The following is a 13,876-nucleotide window of genomic DNA, read 5'->3' as shown; positions in this document are numbered from 1 at the left end:
AGTATCCAAAGAAAGAAAAAAAATGCAATTTTGCACATTTTCCAGTTTCCTGTCCCATTAGGACTCGGTCAACCTTACCCATGTGTAGGCATCTTTTGTTGCATCGCCTTCACCGTCACCTGTGAGACGGGTGGAGACGAGACAACTCCATAATCCGGTAACTTGAGCACGTAAAGTGAGACACTGATACCCAAAATAATGCCCGTACATAGTTTTTCCATAAGTTGTTGTTTCCCTAGTTCTCATAATACGGCTATACCTACATATTTTCGAGTCTTTTGTTTTGACAACAATCGATGGAGCCATGAATTCTTTCCCTGCCGGTATATACACATACATACATGTGTATTTATGTGACAGTTATTTGTGATAATTTGGTTGGGTAAGACAAAAATAGATGCGATATGTGTTTTATGCAAATCTGATAACGTGTTTAAATGGATTCAAAGCGTTTTCACACATATTTATACGATTTTTGCGATACATACATACATACATATGTACGAGTATGTGCTGAGGGGAAAGATTACCTTTGGACCTACATATGTATGTACGAGTATGTACATACGAGTATGTGTATAGCACAATTTAAAACTCAAATTTCTCAGCAGCATTTGTATTAGATGACCAAGACCTTTGAATTTACCCTTATCTATGAATCCTGGAATGCCGTTGAATGGCATTTGCTTTTTGCTATATTTGCTGCACTTACCCGTCCTCAATTTGAACTTTCAAAGAAAACGTAAATAGACACTGTCTTGCCAGACAACGATGGCTTCAGGTGACTTCCGTTTCTGATGAGTTAATAATTCTAATTGAAAACGGCAATTTCTCGGCAATATCTCGTACCGAAGACACCACTTAATATAATTAAATTGCAAATGGAACACCCGGACCACAGCCGAGCCACCCCACCCACATTCAGTTGAAAATGGTGCGACATTTCAGTACACGGCGGCTGTTCCTTGGGGGCAAGAACAATTGTGCCGTTTTGAATAGCTCGCTGCTTCTTGGAGTCATATTTTTTCTGCTCTTTCTGCTGTATCAGAGGGATGCAACCACCTCCACCTCGGATATTTTGGCGACACCGCCACCCCGTCCGCGTATCGTCTGTGTAATTGTCACTTTCGAGTACCGCCACGAGCATGCCGCCATCCACATCCAAAAGACCTGGGCCAGGCACTGCGATCACTATCTGTTCGTCAGTGACAATGTGCATGTGGCTCTGGAGCCGGCCGTGTTTCAGAATATTTGGGATAAATGGCAGCGGATACGGGCGCATCTGAAGTACACCTACAAGAAGCATTTCCACCAAGGAGACTGGTTCCTCTATGCCAACGATGATAAGTAGGAACCAGTGGGAGTGGCAGCCAGCTTCGGAAACATAATCACCTAAGTTTATTCTTCAAGTTTTGTGTTCGTGGAGAACCTTCGTCATATGCTGCAGTCCTACAGTCCCGAGGAGCTCATCTACTTTGGCTGCAAGTTGAGAAGCAGTCGAGAGGGTCTGGTGAGTGAGTACTAACCCATGATCATCCACTCTTAGCCTCTATCTGTTTAGGTATACATGTTCGATGGCTCTGGAATTGTGCTAAGTGCTGCCAGTCTTAAGCGATTCGTGCTCGAGGCATTAACCGATGAAAACCTGTGCAGCTCCCAGAATAGAGGCGGCGAGGCAGCCGAAGAACTGGGTCGTTGCCTGAGCAATGTCAATGTCGTAGCCGGCGACAGCCGAGACGAGTGGCATCGACATCGATTCCTGCCCTTCGAGACGAACATACACTTGGGTGGCCAGATGAACAGCTCCATTGAGCTCCACAGATACTTTCTGGAGCGTTCCTACTACCCGGTTACTGATGCAAGTTGCAAAAATTGGTTCTTTATTTATTTAGTGGATAACATTTTCAAATTAACAGATGAACTTACCTGTCTCATTGAGGTCGATATGCTTTCATTTAATGAGCATGCCCCTAGCATATCATTTGTACTATTTCACTCAAAATGTTCGGATCTTCGGAGCACCACAGGAATGGGACTCGGAAAATTGGGGGCTCGAGAATCAGAATTTGTAAAAATGATTGAATTAAAGAATGTAAAACTTTAAAAAGAAGTATTTATTTTCATTTCTGTCACATAAAAGTAATCCTAAAGTTAAATGTGAAATATCGAAGCTATTTAATAAGCTTTACACCAAAACTGTCTTTATCGAAACACGACACATATGTATGCACAAATTTCACTTGTTTATAGTCTCGTGACAAGCCAAATTTCGAGATCACAGCACGTATGATAAACGTTCGTCATATGTTCATAGGTTAAATGATCTATATACCCGATACTCAAGGAGTTTAGAAATAGATTTTACTCATACAAAAGTACATATTAAAAAAGGAAAATCGAATCAACTAGGTCATTACTGAATATAGGATATAGGATATACGAGATGCAACTAGCGGTTGCGATCCCTCCGTTTTTCTCTATGTTTCCCTATCACTTATGACAAGTCCAAGCAATATTGAGATAGATTCGCGGTCTGCTCCAGTATCAAATGCGGATTTTACGTAGGTGTTATTACGGATTCATAAGATCACACACTAGAATCGATAATTATATTGAATGCATTAGTCATCATGTTTAGCATTCATATAAGTTTTTCTTTAATTATCGCCGGCATGCCCTTCACTTTTTATTCAGATAGATGGACTTATGCTGGACTGGATACACATCTCTCCACTGTATTAGCAATGCTAAAACTAGCTAAATGGATCGTTTTGCATCTTTTGTGGAGCTTAAATATGTAGTCGCTCTTTGATAGATTCTTGATACTTTGGCCAAGATACTAGTAGAATTAAATTGCAGATTTTTGGTGTCGTTCACCCTGTACTTTTATTTGGGGACTTCAACCACAGCCCATTCCACCTGATCTCATCCCACACCTGCCACATACGTGGGCATTATGCATCCATCATTACTCATGCCATAAACAGAATCCACTTAATCTCCCAACGAAACATCCAAACATTTATTAAAGACAGCTCAAAGCGAGGGTTGTCGGACCCCTTCTGACTCTGGGCGAGCAGGCGCAAACTGCAACAAAAGGTTCAATTTATAGTTCAACACCCTTGGAGGATAAGGCCAACCCCCAATTCGTTGGGGGACGCACGGCAAGGACATTGGGTGGGTGGCGAAAATGTAATTCCTGCCGCCCCAAAATTTGGCAAAGACCTTGAAAAAAGCATAGCGTACGGTGGGGGAGCTGGAATAAGAATCGAGGTGAGTGATAGAACTTTAAGCTCAAACGCCCGGCCGTATGCAATGAATATTTACGAGTGGGTCCTTTGAGGATTACAATGGTCCGGATGGGCATGGAGCTGGGGCCATCCGCTTGTCGGGCTTTATGCAATTGCGCAAGAAAAAAAATCTAATTTATCCGCCTGCCACCCCTCGTTTTGTTTGACAATTGCCTGAAATTATGCCAATGCATTGGCATGAGGGGGATCTGACGGCACGTACTCCAGTACGCCAGTACGGCAGTACGGCAATACGCCAGCATCGGGCTTTAAGGGAATTCCCCCACAAAATCAGGCTGAAAAAATCGCTTTGCTTACGCCGTACGGGGCATATCAATGCACTGTTACGAGCGGCCCACCCTTTTGTCTGGCCAAGTCCCAGGATTTGGGGTGGCTTCATCTTCGTCCCGGTGGGTGGCGGTGGTGGGTGGTGGGTGGCTACTGGGTGGCTACTGGGTGGTGGTTGGTTTGGTTTGCCTTTGGTGGTCTCCAACCTCATCATAACACCACATGTTCTGAAATTCAGTGTCGACTCGTCGCGCCGTCTACTTCATGTAGATTTCTATCTATTCTATTGTCTGACTTTGCTGCGTGGTAAATTTCTACATTCATTTTATTTGATGAGGCGCAAAGTAGTGGAATTTATTGCGTACGGCATACAGTTTAAGTGGATTTTACGTAAATTAATGAGTTTGAGTTTGGGTTGGAGTTTGGGGCGGTCCTCCCGGGGATTTGACTCCAGCGCAAGCCTATAAAAAAAGTTCGACTTGCTTCGGCTTTTGAGATTTCAAGTCTCGATTAGGATCATGTGGGGATCATTAAAAAAAAATGGAGTAAAGCCTTATTAATTTGCTTAAATAATAATAAAGAATAAAACAGCAGTTTCTTGTCGCTATGCGAATTCCATACAAAATTTAGAGCAGAGCAGAGCAGCCATCAGTTGGACGTTCCTCTGTCTGTGATTCTGGTGCCGTAAAAGACGACACAGCCAACCGGCCACAATAAATTTCACTTATCAAAGTTTTCGCCCGACGCTGGACGAACAAAAAATCGAGCATAGAAACATCGCTCAGAAAAGAATCCACGGCAACGACTAACTTTATTGCACAGATACTTTACTTCGAGCAGAGACGTGCGAGGCAAAAACACACTAAGGGAAAATTAAATGTCTTTTGTCAACAGACGTTGCGGAAAGGAAAGAACAGAGCAGAATTGGGAAGCAGGGATTTGTAGACAACGGACAATGACGCACTTTTCGGCCAGAAGTTTGCCCACTCTGATATGCATTAAAAGCGAATTGGAGGGCGACGGCGATGGCGATGGCGATGGCGAGGGCGAACTCCAATGGAGCGCAGAGCAATCTCACTGTGCAAACTGGCATCATAATGGGCCACTTATCATGGCAATCACTCAGCAGTCAGCAGTGGGCCCAGGGCGGACTTGGCGGTCTTGGTGGACCCGGCGGGCTCGGAGTCTGCCACTGGGGGTTCGGCATACTCATGCACTGCATCTGCATCCTTATGGGTCTCTCACTGGGAGTGGCCACCCCATCTCGTGGCCCATTCTGGTTCCCCGTTTCCCGTTTCCCGTTCCTCGCTACTCGCTTTGCTTTACTACTTTTCGATACTCAATCGTCGTTTGCCTTTTAATACTTTGCGCAAACATATTAAATGGAAATTTCGTAAAAGACGGCAGTGGTGAAGACCCCAGTGGAACGACCAGCGTCCAACGACCACCGACCATCGACCATCGACCACTATCCATGCCAGAGCTGGATGGAAGAAATGGATGCTACCCCCCTAGCTGCCCGCAGGAGAGCCTGAAAGGAGTGAATTCGGGTTGGGAGGAGGCCATGCCATTCAAAGTGCCGACATTTTTTCGCAAGACGCAAACGCACTTTATATGACATTTGCAAAAAGGGGAAACAGACATTCACTCGGCCGCTCGCTTGACCTCTTCACTTGACCATATTTCGGTTCCCCATCTATTCTACCCATTTTTTGAAAAGGAAAATCCTTGCGTCAATATGCCCCAAAAAAAGTTAAAGTTAAAGACATTTTTTTCTCGTTTCGAGTGTTTTATAAACAAAACTTCTACTTCTCGCCCTCCCTTCTCTGCAGCTCGAACGAAAGGTTTGTGTATTTACTTTGGAAATAGCTGTGATTCTGGATAGTTCGTTTGCATTCTTTCACAGCATAAAAGAGAAGAATGCCAAAGGACAGAGGCAGAATGGAGCCGGAGTGTCATCTCTTAAGCACGTTGGAAGTTAAACGATTGTTGAATTAACAGATTAAAGTTAATTGCCCAGAGAATCGATTGAATTCTCATATCTTAAGTGATTAAAATATTTTCGTTGAGCGCACCAAAAATAATCGAAAAATATCAGAAGTATTTGAGAAAACATTAACGGAAGGCAAGCCTTTGAACGGATGTTGAACGTGTGCCAACTATAAGGATTGCTATGAGAATATACATACTTATATGATTTATTTGTGGGGTCGTATACTCGTACTTCTAGTATTGTGAAGAAAGGACAAAGAAATGCTTCCGTATATGCATATGTACATTTTTATCTGTCAGCATGAATCTAATTAACTCCAAACATTGCGCGATAGATGACCTTAATAAATGTCAACTAAATGAGCTGCATGTACGAGCATGTATGACAGGCCATGCGAGACGGACATCTCCCTAAACAGATGCTGACGACGCAGACGATGCATACTCGACGCTACTTAGTGGCGGTGGCGGTGGCGGTGGCGGTGCCAATGTCACATGTTCCACTCGTCGCTGAAAACAAATGAAAACTATTTTAAGCCGATTGTCTGCCGAGGACCAGGCAGGTGTGACTGTGACTGAGACTGAGACTGAGACGGCGTCTCCTTTGCCTCCTTCGTGGTGCATGCCTCCCGTCCTCTTCCTGGCTCCGTTTACCAAATTAGATGCATTTGAATTGATGTGCGTGCATAAATTACATCTCAAATCCGTACTCCAGCCGTCTCTGGTTTGGGTTGGCTTGGGCATGGTCTGGGGAGCTGTGGGGCCTGCGGGCAAGTTTAAATTAAATGTTTAACATTCAATCAGGGGCGGTGGCGCTGCGCCAGTCTGTGTCTGTATCTGTGTCTGTGTCTGCAGCTGAAATGCACTGGTAAACTTTTATATTTGTCAGTTGTGAGATACTCGTTGAACCTTTTAGATCCCTCCACCCGACCACCATCCACATCTCTTATAAACTTATAATCAAAGCAACTTCCTGCCTGACGCTTTCACACTTTGATTTCCGGCCCTTTTTGTGATAGTTTCTCTTCGTATGTATTTCAGCTTCGTTCGGATTGAGTTGAGCTCAACTGAAGGCCAAGAAAGTGGAAGTGGCTGGCCTCTGTGATCTCTCTTTCTATATGGAATATAGAATGGAATTCGTAGACGTAGAAGAGTTTGGGGAAGTTATGAAATCCTCAAAATGTATTTTTGTCCAACCAATTTTATGCACCACTACGTTCCAGAAGAGTTTCAGCGAATATCATAGCCGTGAACTGTCGCCCTTGGACGAGGGCTAACAGCCCTCAGCAGACGTACAAAAAATACAAATTAACTTTCAATAAAAGCTCCTCTTGCCTTGGCCCCAAAAAGGGTGTGATTTGGTGCCGTCCTGTTTGCTTTTTGCGTGAGGTTTTCGTTTTTGTGCAATGGAATTGGTAGGTGGTAGGTGGTAGGTGACGGTGACAAGCATAAGGGGAACATGATTCAAACATTCGCTTGGGATTAAATTCTATTTGAACTTTCTACAGCCTTTTTCTGTGCTGGCCAAAGGGGAAAACGTGGCAGAGAGTAAAAGCAATAGAACACATTTCAGACACACTTTCATTACACACATGGTCTGGAAAATATATTGCACCCCAGAGGCATTTGTCACAATCTGCAGCTGGAGTGGAGGAGCTCGAGTCGAAGTCAAAGTCGGCGATGGACTTCCCATGGAGGGGAGTGATTTTTTGCATTACCATTTTCGATACATCGCCCGCTCTGACAGGCGGAAGTTCACTAGGCGATTGGATTGGATTTTCTATTTTGGTACGAGTACTGCTCGTACCTTTGGCTATCTTCACATCTCAGAAGCGGCGCACTTACTTGATGCAACTCATTTCCTGGACGGCCATAAAAAACGCCCAATCACGCTTCTCCTGCTCCGCCTCACATAAATCAACATTGGCTGCAGTCCCAGCTTGCAACTTGCAACTTGCAACTTGCACTCTGAGGAATGTGGCTCAGAAGATTAATTAAGGTCAGCAGGCAGTTCAGGCTCAAAAGAGTTCCGCCTAAGACGGCCGAAGTGACCCGGTCAGGCACACACACACATCTCTGCCAAAGATCCGCTCTGACTTCAAGGCATCTTGATGCATGTCCAATGCAGTGTAATGAGCGGGGGGTGGCCCAACATATGTGGTCTCCCGTGCCCATTCCCGTTCCCGTTCCCCGAAAGAAATCTACTATGAAATCGGCTTCCGAAGTCATCAAACATCATCAATTTAATCAATGGTCAGCTCACTGGGGCGTCCCGCATGACGGCCAGTCGAGGCGAGTCGCTGTCCTGGCCTCCCAAATTGCGAAGTCAAACAGAATGAACTTTCTCTGGTGATCGGGTGGGGGGAGGGGATGGAGTCTTGGGGTGGTTCGAGACGCTTACAAGTAATTAAGGGTGGCAGTTTTAAGACAAATCCTTGGGGTAAGGTGTTGCCGGGAACTGTTCGATGGATTCGTATGGATTGGAAGTGTAATTGGGGGATTTTTGAGGGGATGTATGCGGATGCTTCTGTCGCAGTGAAGTACGTGATAAGGGCATTAATGATGGCTAAGCCGCCACCTCCGTACAACCAAATAAAACTTGATGAGTTTCAATTATTCTCCAGGCCCCGGTGGGGGGCTGATGAGAAGCCGAATTGGCCCAATGAATCCAGGCGGGTGAGAAGTCGAAATTTATTTTGGTCTTCTCTTCTTTGGAGATCTCTGATAAAGTCATCATCTGATTAAATAGTATTTGTGAACCGAATAAATGAGAAAATGAATGCAATTCGAATTTAAAGAAACCAATTGAAAATAATCTAAGGCAGTAGTAATAATGAGAAAAGTTCATTAGGATACAGTGGAAAAAGTGTACTAAGAAACTCCCAACTGTTCAAAAATGGAAAAATTTTACATTGTAAAAGTAAAAGCTTTACTTCTCCAGTCATCTAAATAAATGTCCCTGGCCACATGCAAGAAGGTACAAAGAAGATACAAATCCACAATGAAACCAATATAGAGATATGTACGTTCTCCTCCTCTAGAGACGCATAATAAAACCTACAACAGGCAACGATTCTCCTTCAAATGGTCAATGCTTAAGGAAGTATATCCAATCCAATGCACAGATCTACAGAAGTATTGTAAATATCCTAGCCCTGGAACATAGTATACCCAATATACACAGACGATCCCTGGCTACAACAGGATAGCCCCTGAAACGTTGACCTGATTTGTTAGTTTTCACCGTTCATCTGACGGCCAACAATAGGAACAAAAAGCCAAATTGGCTGCAAAAAAATTATATAAATAGTTTATTATATTATCTAAACAAAGTTCATTCAATATTTAAGTAGTTCTTCCGTTAATTTGTTAGAATTAAAGTGTGTGCTCTTGAAGATGGACATTTTCCAAACACAATGTGGTAAACCCTCAGCATCCTGCACGTAGCCAGTTCTAACTTTGGGACCACAGACATATCAAATGGCACCTGCTGTATTCCAGACAGGGTAAGAATTTGCTAACGATCTGGACGAGTGGCTGGAAGTACACAAAACAAATACACATCGAAACTAAAGCCGAAATTTTTAAAGGGCTTTCTGCAGCAAAGACATCATTAATTTTACACGTAATTATGGGAGCCAAGTGCTAAAATACCTAACCAGAACCCGCTGGGAAAAGAGGACGGAGGAGACCCAACCCAACCCAGCCCAGCCCAAGCCGAAACCGAAACAACCAAGCTGAAAAACACAAAACTGTAAATCAGTGCAATTAAATGCGAGTTTTCAACAACATTTACCGAAAATTTATGACAACAAACGAGACTAATTACGAGAGGAGACCGAGACCGCAGAGCACAAACTAAAATTGAAACAAACGGAAGGCTGATGATGATGATGAAGCCCAGGCCACGAAAGCGATGACAAAGGCGACAAAATTGGAAGAGACTCGTACTCGTACTCGTACTCGTCCTCGTACTACAAATTGAAGGCAATAAAATGCTTTATGCCATGGGGGCGACAATAAAACCCTAAAATAGAGCAAAACTTACATTAATCAAGGGTTTAACGAGCGGGGACTTACTAGTGGCACGGCACGGCAAAGTACCAGTTTTTAGTCTGAAAGAAGCTATCTGGCTGTTAAACAGGGGAACAGACGGACTTTATCGCCAGCCGAGCATCAATCATTGGGCCAGCAATACATCAAACCCAAAGTATCCCAGAGAGTTGAGGCACAGCCCACTTAACTAAACTGGCAGTTCAGCTGCTACAATTTAGTCGATTAACGTCAGATCAGCAGCAGACGATCCAGATCCAGTCCAGACTTTTGGCATCCCGGGCCCGTCGGATCAGCATGTTGCGATCGTTCTTGGCCCGGCAACCTGTCGTCATCAATTTTCTGTTTTTTTGGTTTTTTCGGAAGGCCAGGCCCGAAAAAGTGGCAGCTGCTTGTCTGGTCAGCAGCAACGGCAGAACGGCCAAAAGAAATGGGAAAAAATCACTAAGTGCCCCTGGCTGGCTCAGGTAGCCGGCAGACGGCGGCAGACGGCAGCAGGAGGCACGATGATCGCCAGGACAAAGGTAAGCTGAGATCGAGCAGGTGACTTCTTATCTGCGGCTCCGCCATCAGTTTGAATTATGAAATTACGCATCAATCAGAAAGTTAATACCCGCAAGATGTTGATTCTTTTATTCAATCCATTTCAGAGATTACCCTTATGTTACATTACGTGTATGTGTATGGGTATGTACCCTATATGTATATGTAATCAGATCCCTACACCCCCCAACACCAGACGAACAATCAAAAGGTACAATTAAAAATCGTTCATATGTCTGGTATCATTCTTTTAGAATCGATTGCCTTTCCTGGAATGGAATTTCAGGCTTGTTAGCCGAACAAGTTGGGGAAGAAGCGTACCTGGTCCTTCGACTGTGGACTGTGGCTGATCATTTAATATGCTGGAATTAATGGTCAGTATCATGGTTCCATCTGTTCTCAAACAGCTCTCCATACGATTTTTCTGACCACGGCGGAACGCGTGTCTGCATTTAATTTAATAATATGATGTCTTGTAGCAGTGGTTAGGATGCGCTAAATGCCCCCTTCTTCTGAGCAAGAGTCCGGAGTCCAGGTCAGAGCCTGGCATCTGTTGGAAGTGCGTAACACAATGCTCCAGCCGATAGACAAAAGGACCCTGATCCTTAGCCCTAATGGGCTTGCTGAGATGATGGGAGGCTCGCAGTTGTATGCTAACGAGGGCGTGCCTTGAAAGGTATTTTATGTAGTTGGCCGGAATTCAAAGAAATTTCCGATATTTAAAAACTTTAAGTGTTTTAAATATCTTTAGAGGAATGTTGAATCCATTCACTCAATAAATATGAGATTAAACATCGTAGATATATCAACTTTTAATTGACAACTTTGAGCTATGCATCGAACCATTCAAATGCAAATCCCCAATCTAATTCTGTTTGGACAAAATATTCACGCCTCGCTACAGTTTTTTGGGGTACACAACATCCAACATAGGAAGCGCAAATCCTTTCCATGGTGTCACCTGCTATCGTTCAGAATAATTCAATAATGAAAATTTGCCCAAAAGCCACTTGTAAATATTAAAAACAACCACAGGACTGACAGGACAGTCATGCTCTTCAATAAATCGGAAGCAAAACATTTTCCCATTACATAGAGCGAGGCAAAAAATTTTCATTTCAGAAAGATTCATGTTGTAAAGCCGAATAATTTCGGTTTATGGGGGTTGCTATTGTTAGATCTGAGCCAAATGTTGAGAGGCTGTCTCTGACAAAACAGTTACAAACAATTTGCAACACTCGTGTGTGACTCAGAGGGGCAAACAACCCTCAAGCAGTGCACTTGCCACTGTCGTCGGCCTGTGCCGGCCTGGTGATTGGGGGAGCCATTGCAATCAAAATGAAATCATTTTTGTGCGATATCCAACCGCCTTCCGACTGCTGCGACCCTTCAAGCCATCCTCTGCTCTGATATATGAGATGTAATTAAAGTCCAGACCACGAAATCAGTTTTGGCTTAGTGCAATAGTTTTGTGGTGGAGTGGAGTGGAGTGGAGTGGAGTGTGCTCTGTTTGAGATGGAGATGGAGAAAGAGGTGGTTTGTGGGGCGTATCGCTTGATTGCAAATTGGTCCTTCCATGGGCTGTTGGTGACGTGTCTTTGATTATGCCGCAAGTCGCCGACTTCGTTGGCGTTGGCGCTGGCGTTGGCGCTGACGCTGGCGTTGCCATCGTATCCCTGGTCTAGGACGGGATTGTCGTGGTCCTTGTTCTGGCCTGTTGTTTGTTTTTAATATAAATGCAAATTTCACCAACGACATTCTCCATGCGTGCATGGGAGAGACTGTTCCAGAGATCTGTCATAATTAATAATTTGAAGCTTTGACTATGGCAATGCGTGCTCTGTCTGTCTCGTCCTGCCCAGTTGCAGGTCGCATATTAAACAGGACATGGGGCACACACAACTATGCCGACTGCCTCCCAGACGTTTTAATGCAATCTAAAGTTTTTGACAGTCCCGCACTTAACTTATCTGTAAGCCGGGCCAAAAGGATTAGAGACACGGCTCTAGAGCTCCGTGTCCTGTCCACAGACTACTGCGACCAGTAGTGCGACCAGGTCCTGTGCCCGGCATGTGTGAGGGTTTAATTTATGGCTTGCAATTAGCAGTTGGCAAATGTGTAATTTTCATGGATCCAAAGGCTCTCCAGTGTTGATATATAATAATAGGTCATGCTTCCACAGGATACTCGGGCTAATCGCGATCCGACCAAGTGCCTACCAAGTGGCGAGCGCTTTCAAGTTTAAACCGGCTTCATGGAGTTCTCTTTCAACTTTTAAGCCGACTATTGGGCTTCTGACTTTACTCAGCTTGTGGTTTCCAAAAAACAGAAACATCAAGGGATGTCCAGGAGAGAAAAAGCAGCTTGAAGCTCAACTCACGAAAATTAAGTTACGTCTAAAGCTAAAATATAGTCTCGTCATCCATTAATTACAAAAAATTGAACATATCGGCAGAGAACAAAAGATCCAATATTCAGATTCCGAGTCCTTGACAATGCTCTGCGCAGTAATGCGGGCTTGCTCTGGGCCTGGCCCAGAAATTTGCTCAAAATAAGCTGAAAGGCAAGTTCAAATCATTTCAATGCTGTCCAATATTTGGATGACCACAACTGACAGAAGAAACCACACCTAAACTGACCAAGAAATTGGCGTGCAGCCCGGAAAATCCCAAAGAAGAAAAAACAGAATTGTATTTCAAATATTTTTCGGGGAAAAACGCAGGCATTTAAATTATACAATATTTACAGCGTTCGCATGAACGCACGCTCCAAAATACATATGTACGTATGTAGATGATTTTTAAGCAAAAGAAAACCAAAATCCTATAAATACACAAACATAGAAACCACAAATTCCATTGAAATCATAGAAGAAATGTTTAGGAGAACACGCCCCGAAAACTTTGGAGGGACGCCGTTTAACTGCCAAACGCCCAGCCATCAGCCAGTGGAGGGCGTGGCCGGGCAACCAGACCTTTGAAGAATACAAAGTGAGGCGAAAGTAACAAAGGACAATGCAGCACAGCAACACATGCGAAAGGGATAATAATTCACCGGCCGACCAAAGGCAATGGGAACAATGGACACATTATTCGGGATGAACTACAAGATAGAATGAGATACATGAGAGCGGACCTGACCGAAGCGGGTCCGCGTCGGATCGATGGAACATACAATAGTTCTAAGGACACGCGCACAGCTGGAGATGTCCTTTGGCCGGCGTGTGTTTCGTGTGGGGTGCGGCGAGAAATCGACATTTGGTGAGGACTCTCCAATGCCCGCTCCCACAGTCTCGGAGGGATATGTACTTCTATGTAATCACATAAATCCCAGTGGCCAGGACCTGGCCTGTGCAACACCTTTTGCTATCACGGAAAACTCTTGTCCGTATCCAGACCCAGACCCAGACCCAGTCCCAGACCGACTGCCAGTTTACGGAGTTACCTGCATTGTCTTCTGCTTGTTGTCTGGGCGATGGCGGTGCTCGATTGGCTCTCATCTTATCAAAATCGTATATTAATTGTTTTCAAGTTCGTGGCATGTCAACAACGCACGTCGCACGGTTCACTGAGGTCAATTTTCGCTCGATTTATCTGTCTAGCCAGCAACAGTTTATGGATTTTGTTGTTTTACTGCTTGCACAGAGAGTTCAGAAATAACTTATGAATCATTTAAAAATGGTCTGTCGGGAAATCGAGTTTGAAGCGAAT

General features: G+C 44.2%; 1 protein-coding gene across 1 annotated transcript; it reads left to right on the top strand.

Annotated features, from left to right (window-relative positions):
• Positions 1-931: 931 nt before the first annotated feature.
• On the top strand, positions 932-2,093 carry LOC108150758 (glycoprotein-N-acetylgalactosamine 3-beta-galactosyltransferase 1). Its single transcript, XM_017279052.2, has 4 exons — positions 932-1,347; positions 1,411-1,510; positions 1,562-1,858; positions 1,917-2,093. The coding sequence occupies exons 1-4, from the start codon at positions 932-934 to the stop codon at positions 2,070-2,072; spliced, it is 969 nt and encodes a 322-aa protein (XP_017134541.1). The 3' UTR covers positions 2,073-2,093.
• Positions 2,094-13,876: the final 11,783 nt, after the last annotated feature.

This window comes from Drosophila miranda, chromosome XR, assembly GCF_003369915.1.
Source record: "Drosophila miranda strain MSH22 chromosome XR, D.miranda_PacBio2.1, whole genome shotgun sequence".
NCBI classification, from domain to species: Eukaryota; Metazoa; Arthropoda; class Insecta; order Diptera; family Drosophilidae; genus Drosophila; species Drosophila miranda.
This window is presented reverse-complemented; position numbering and strand designations above follow the sequence as displayed.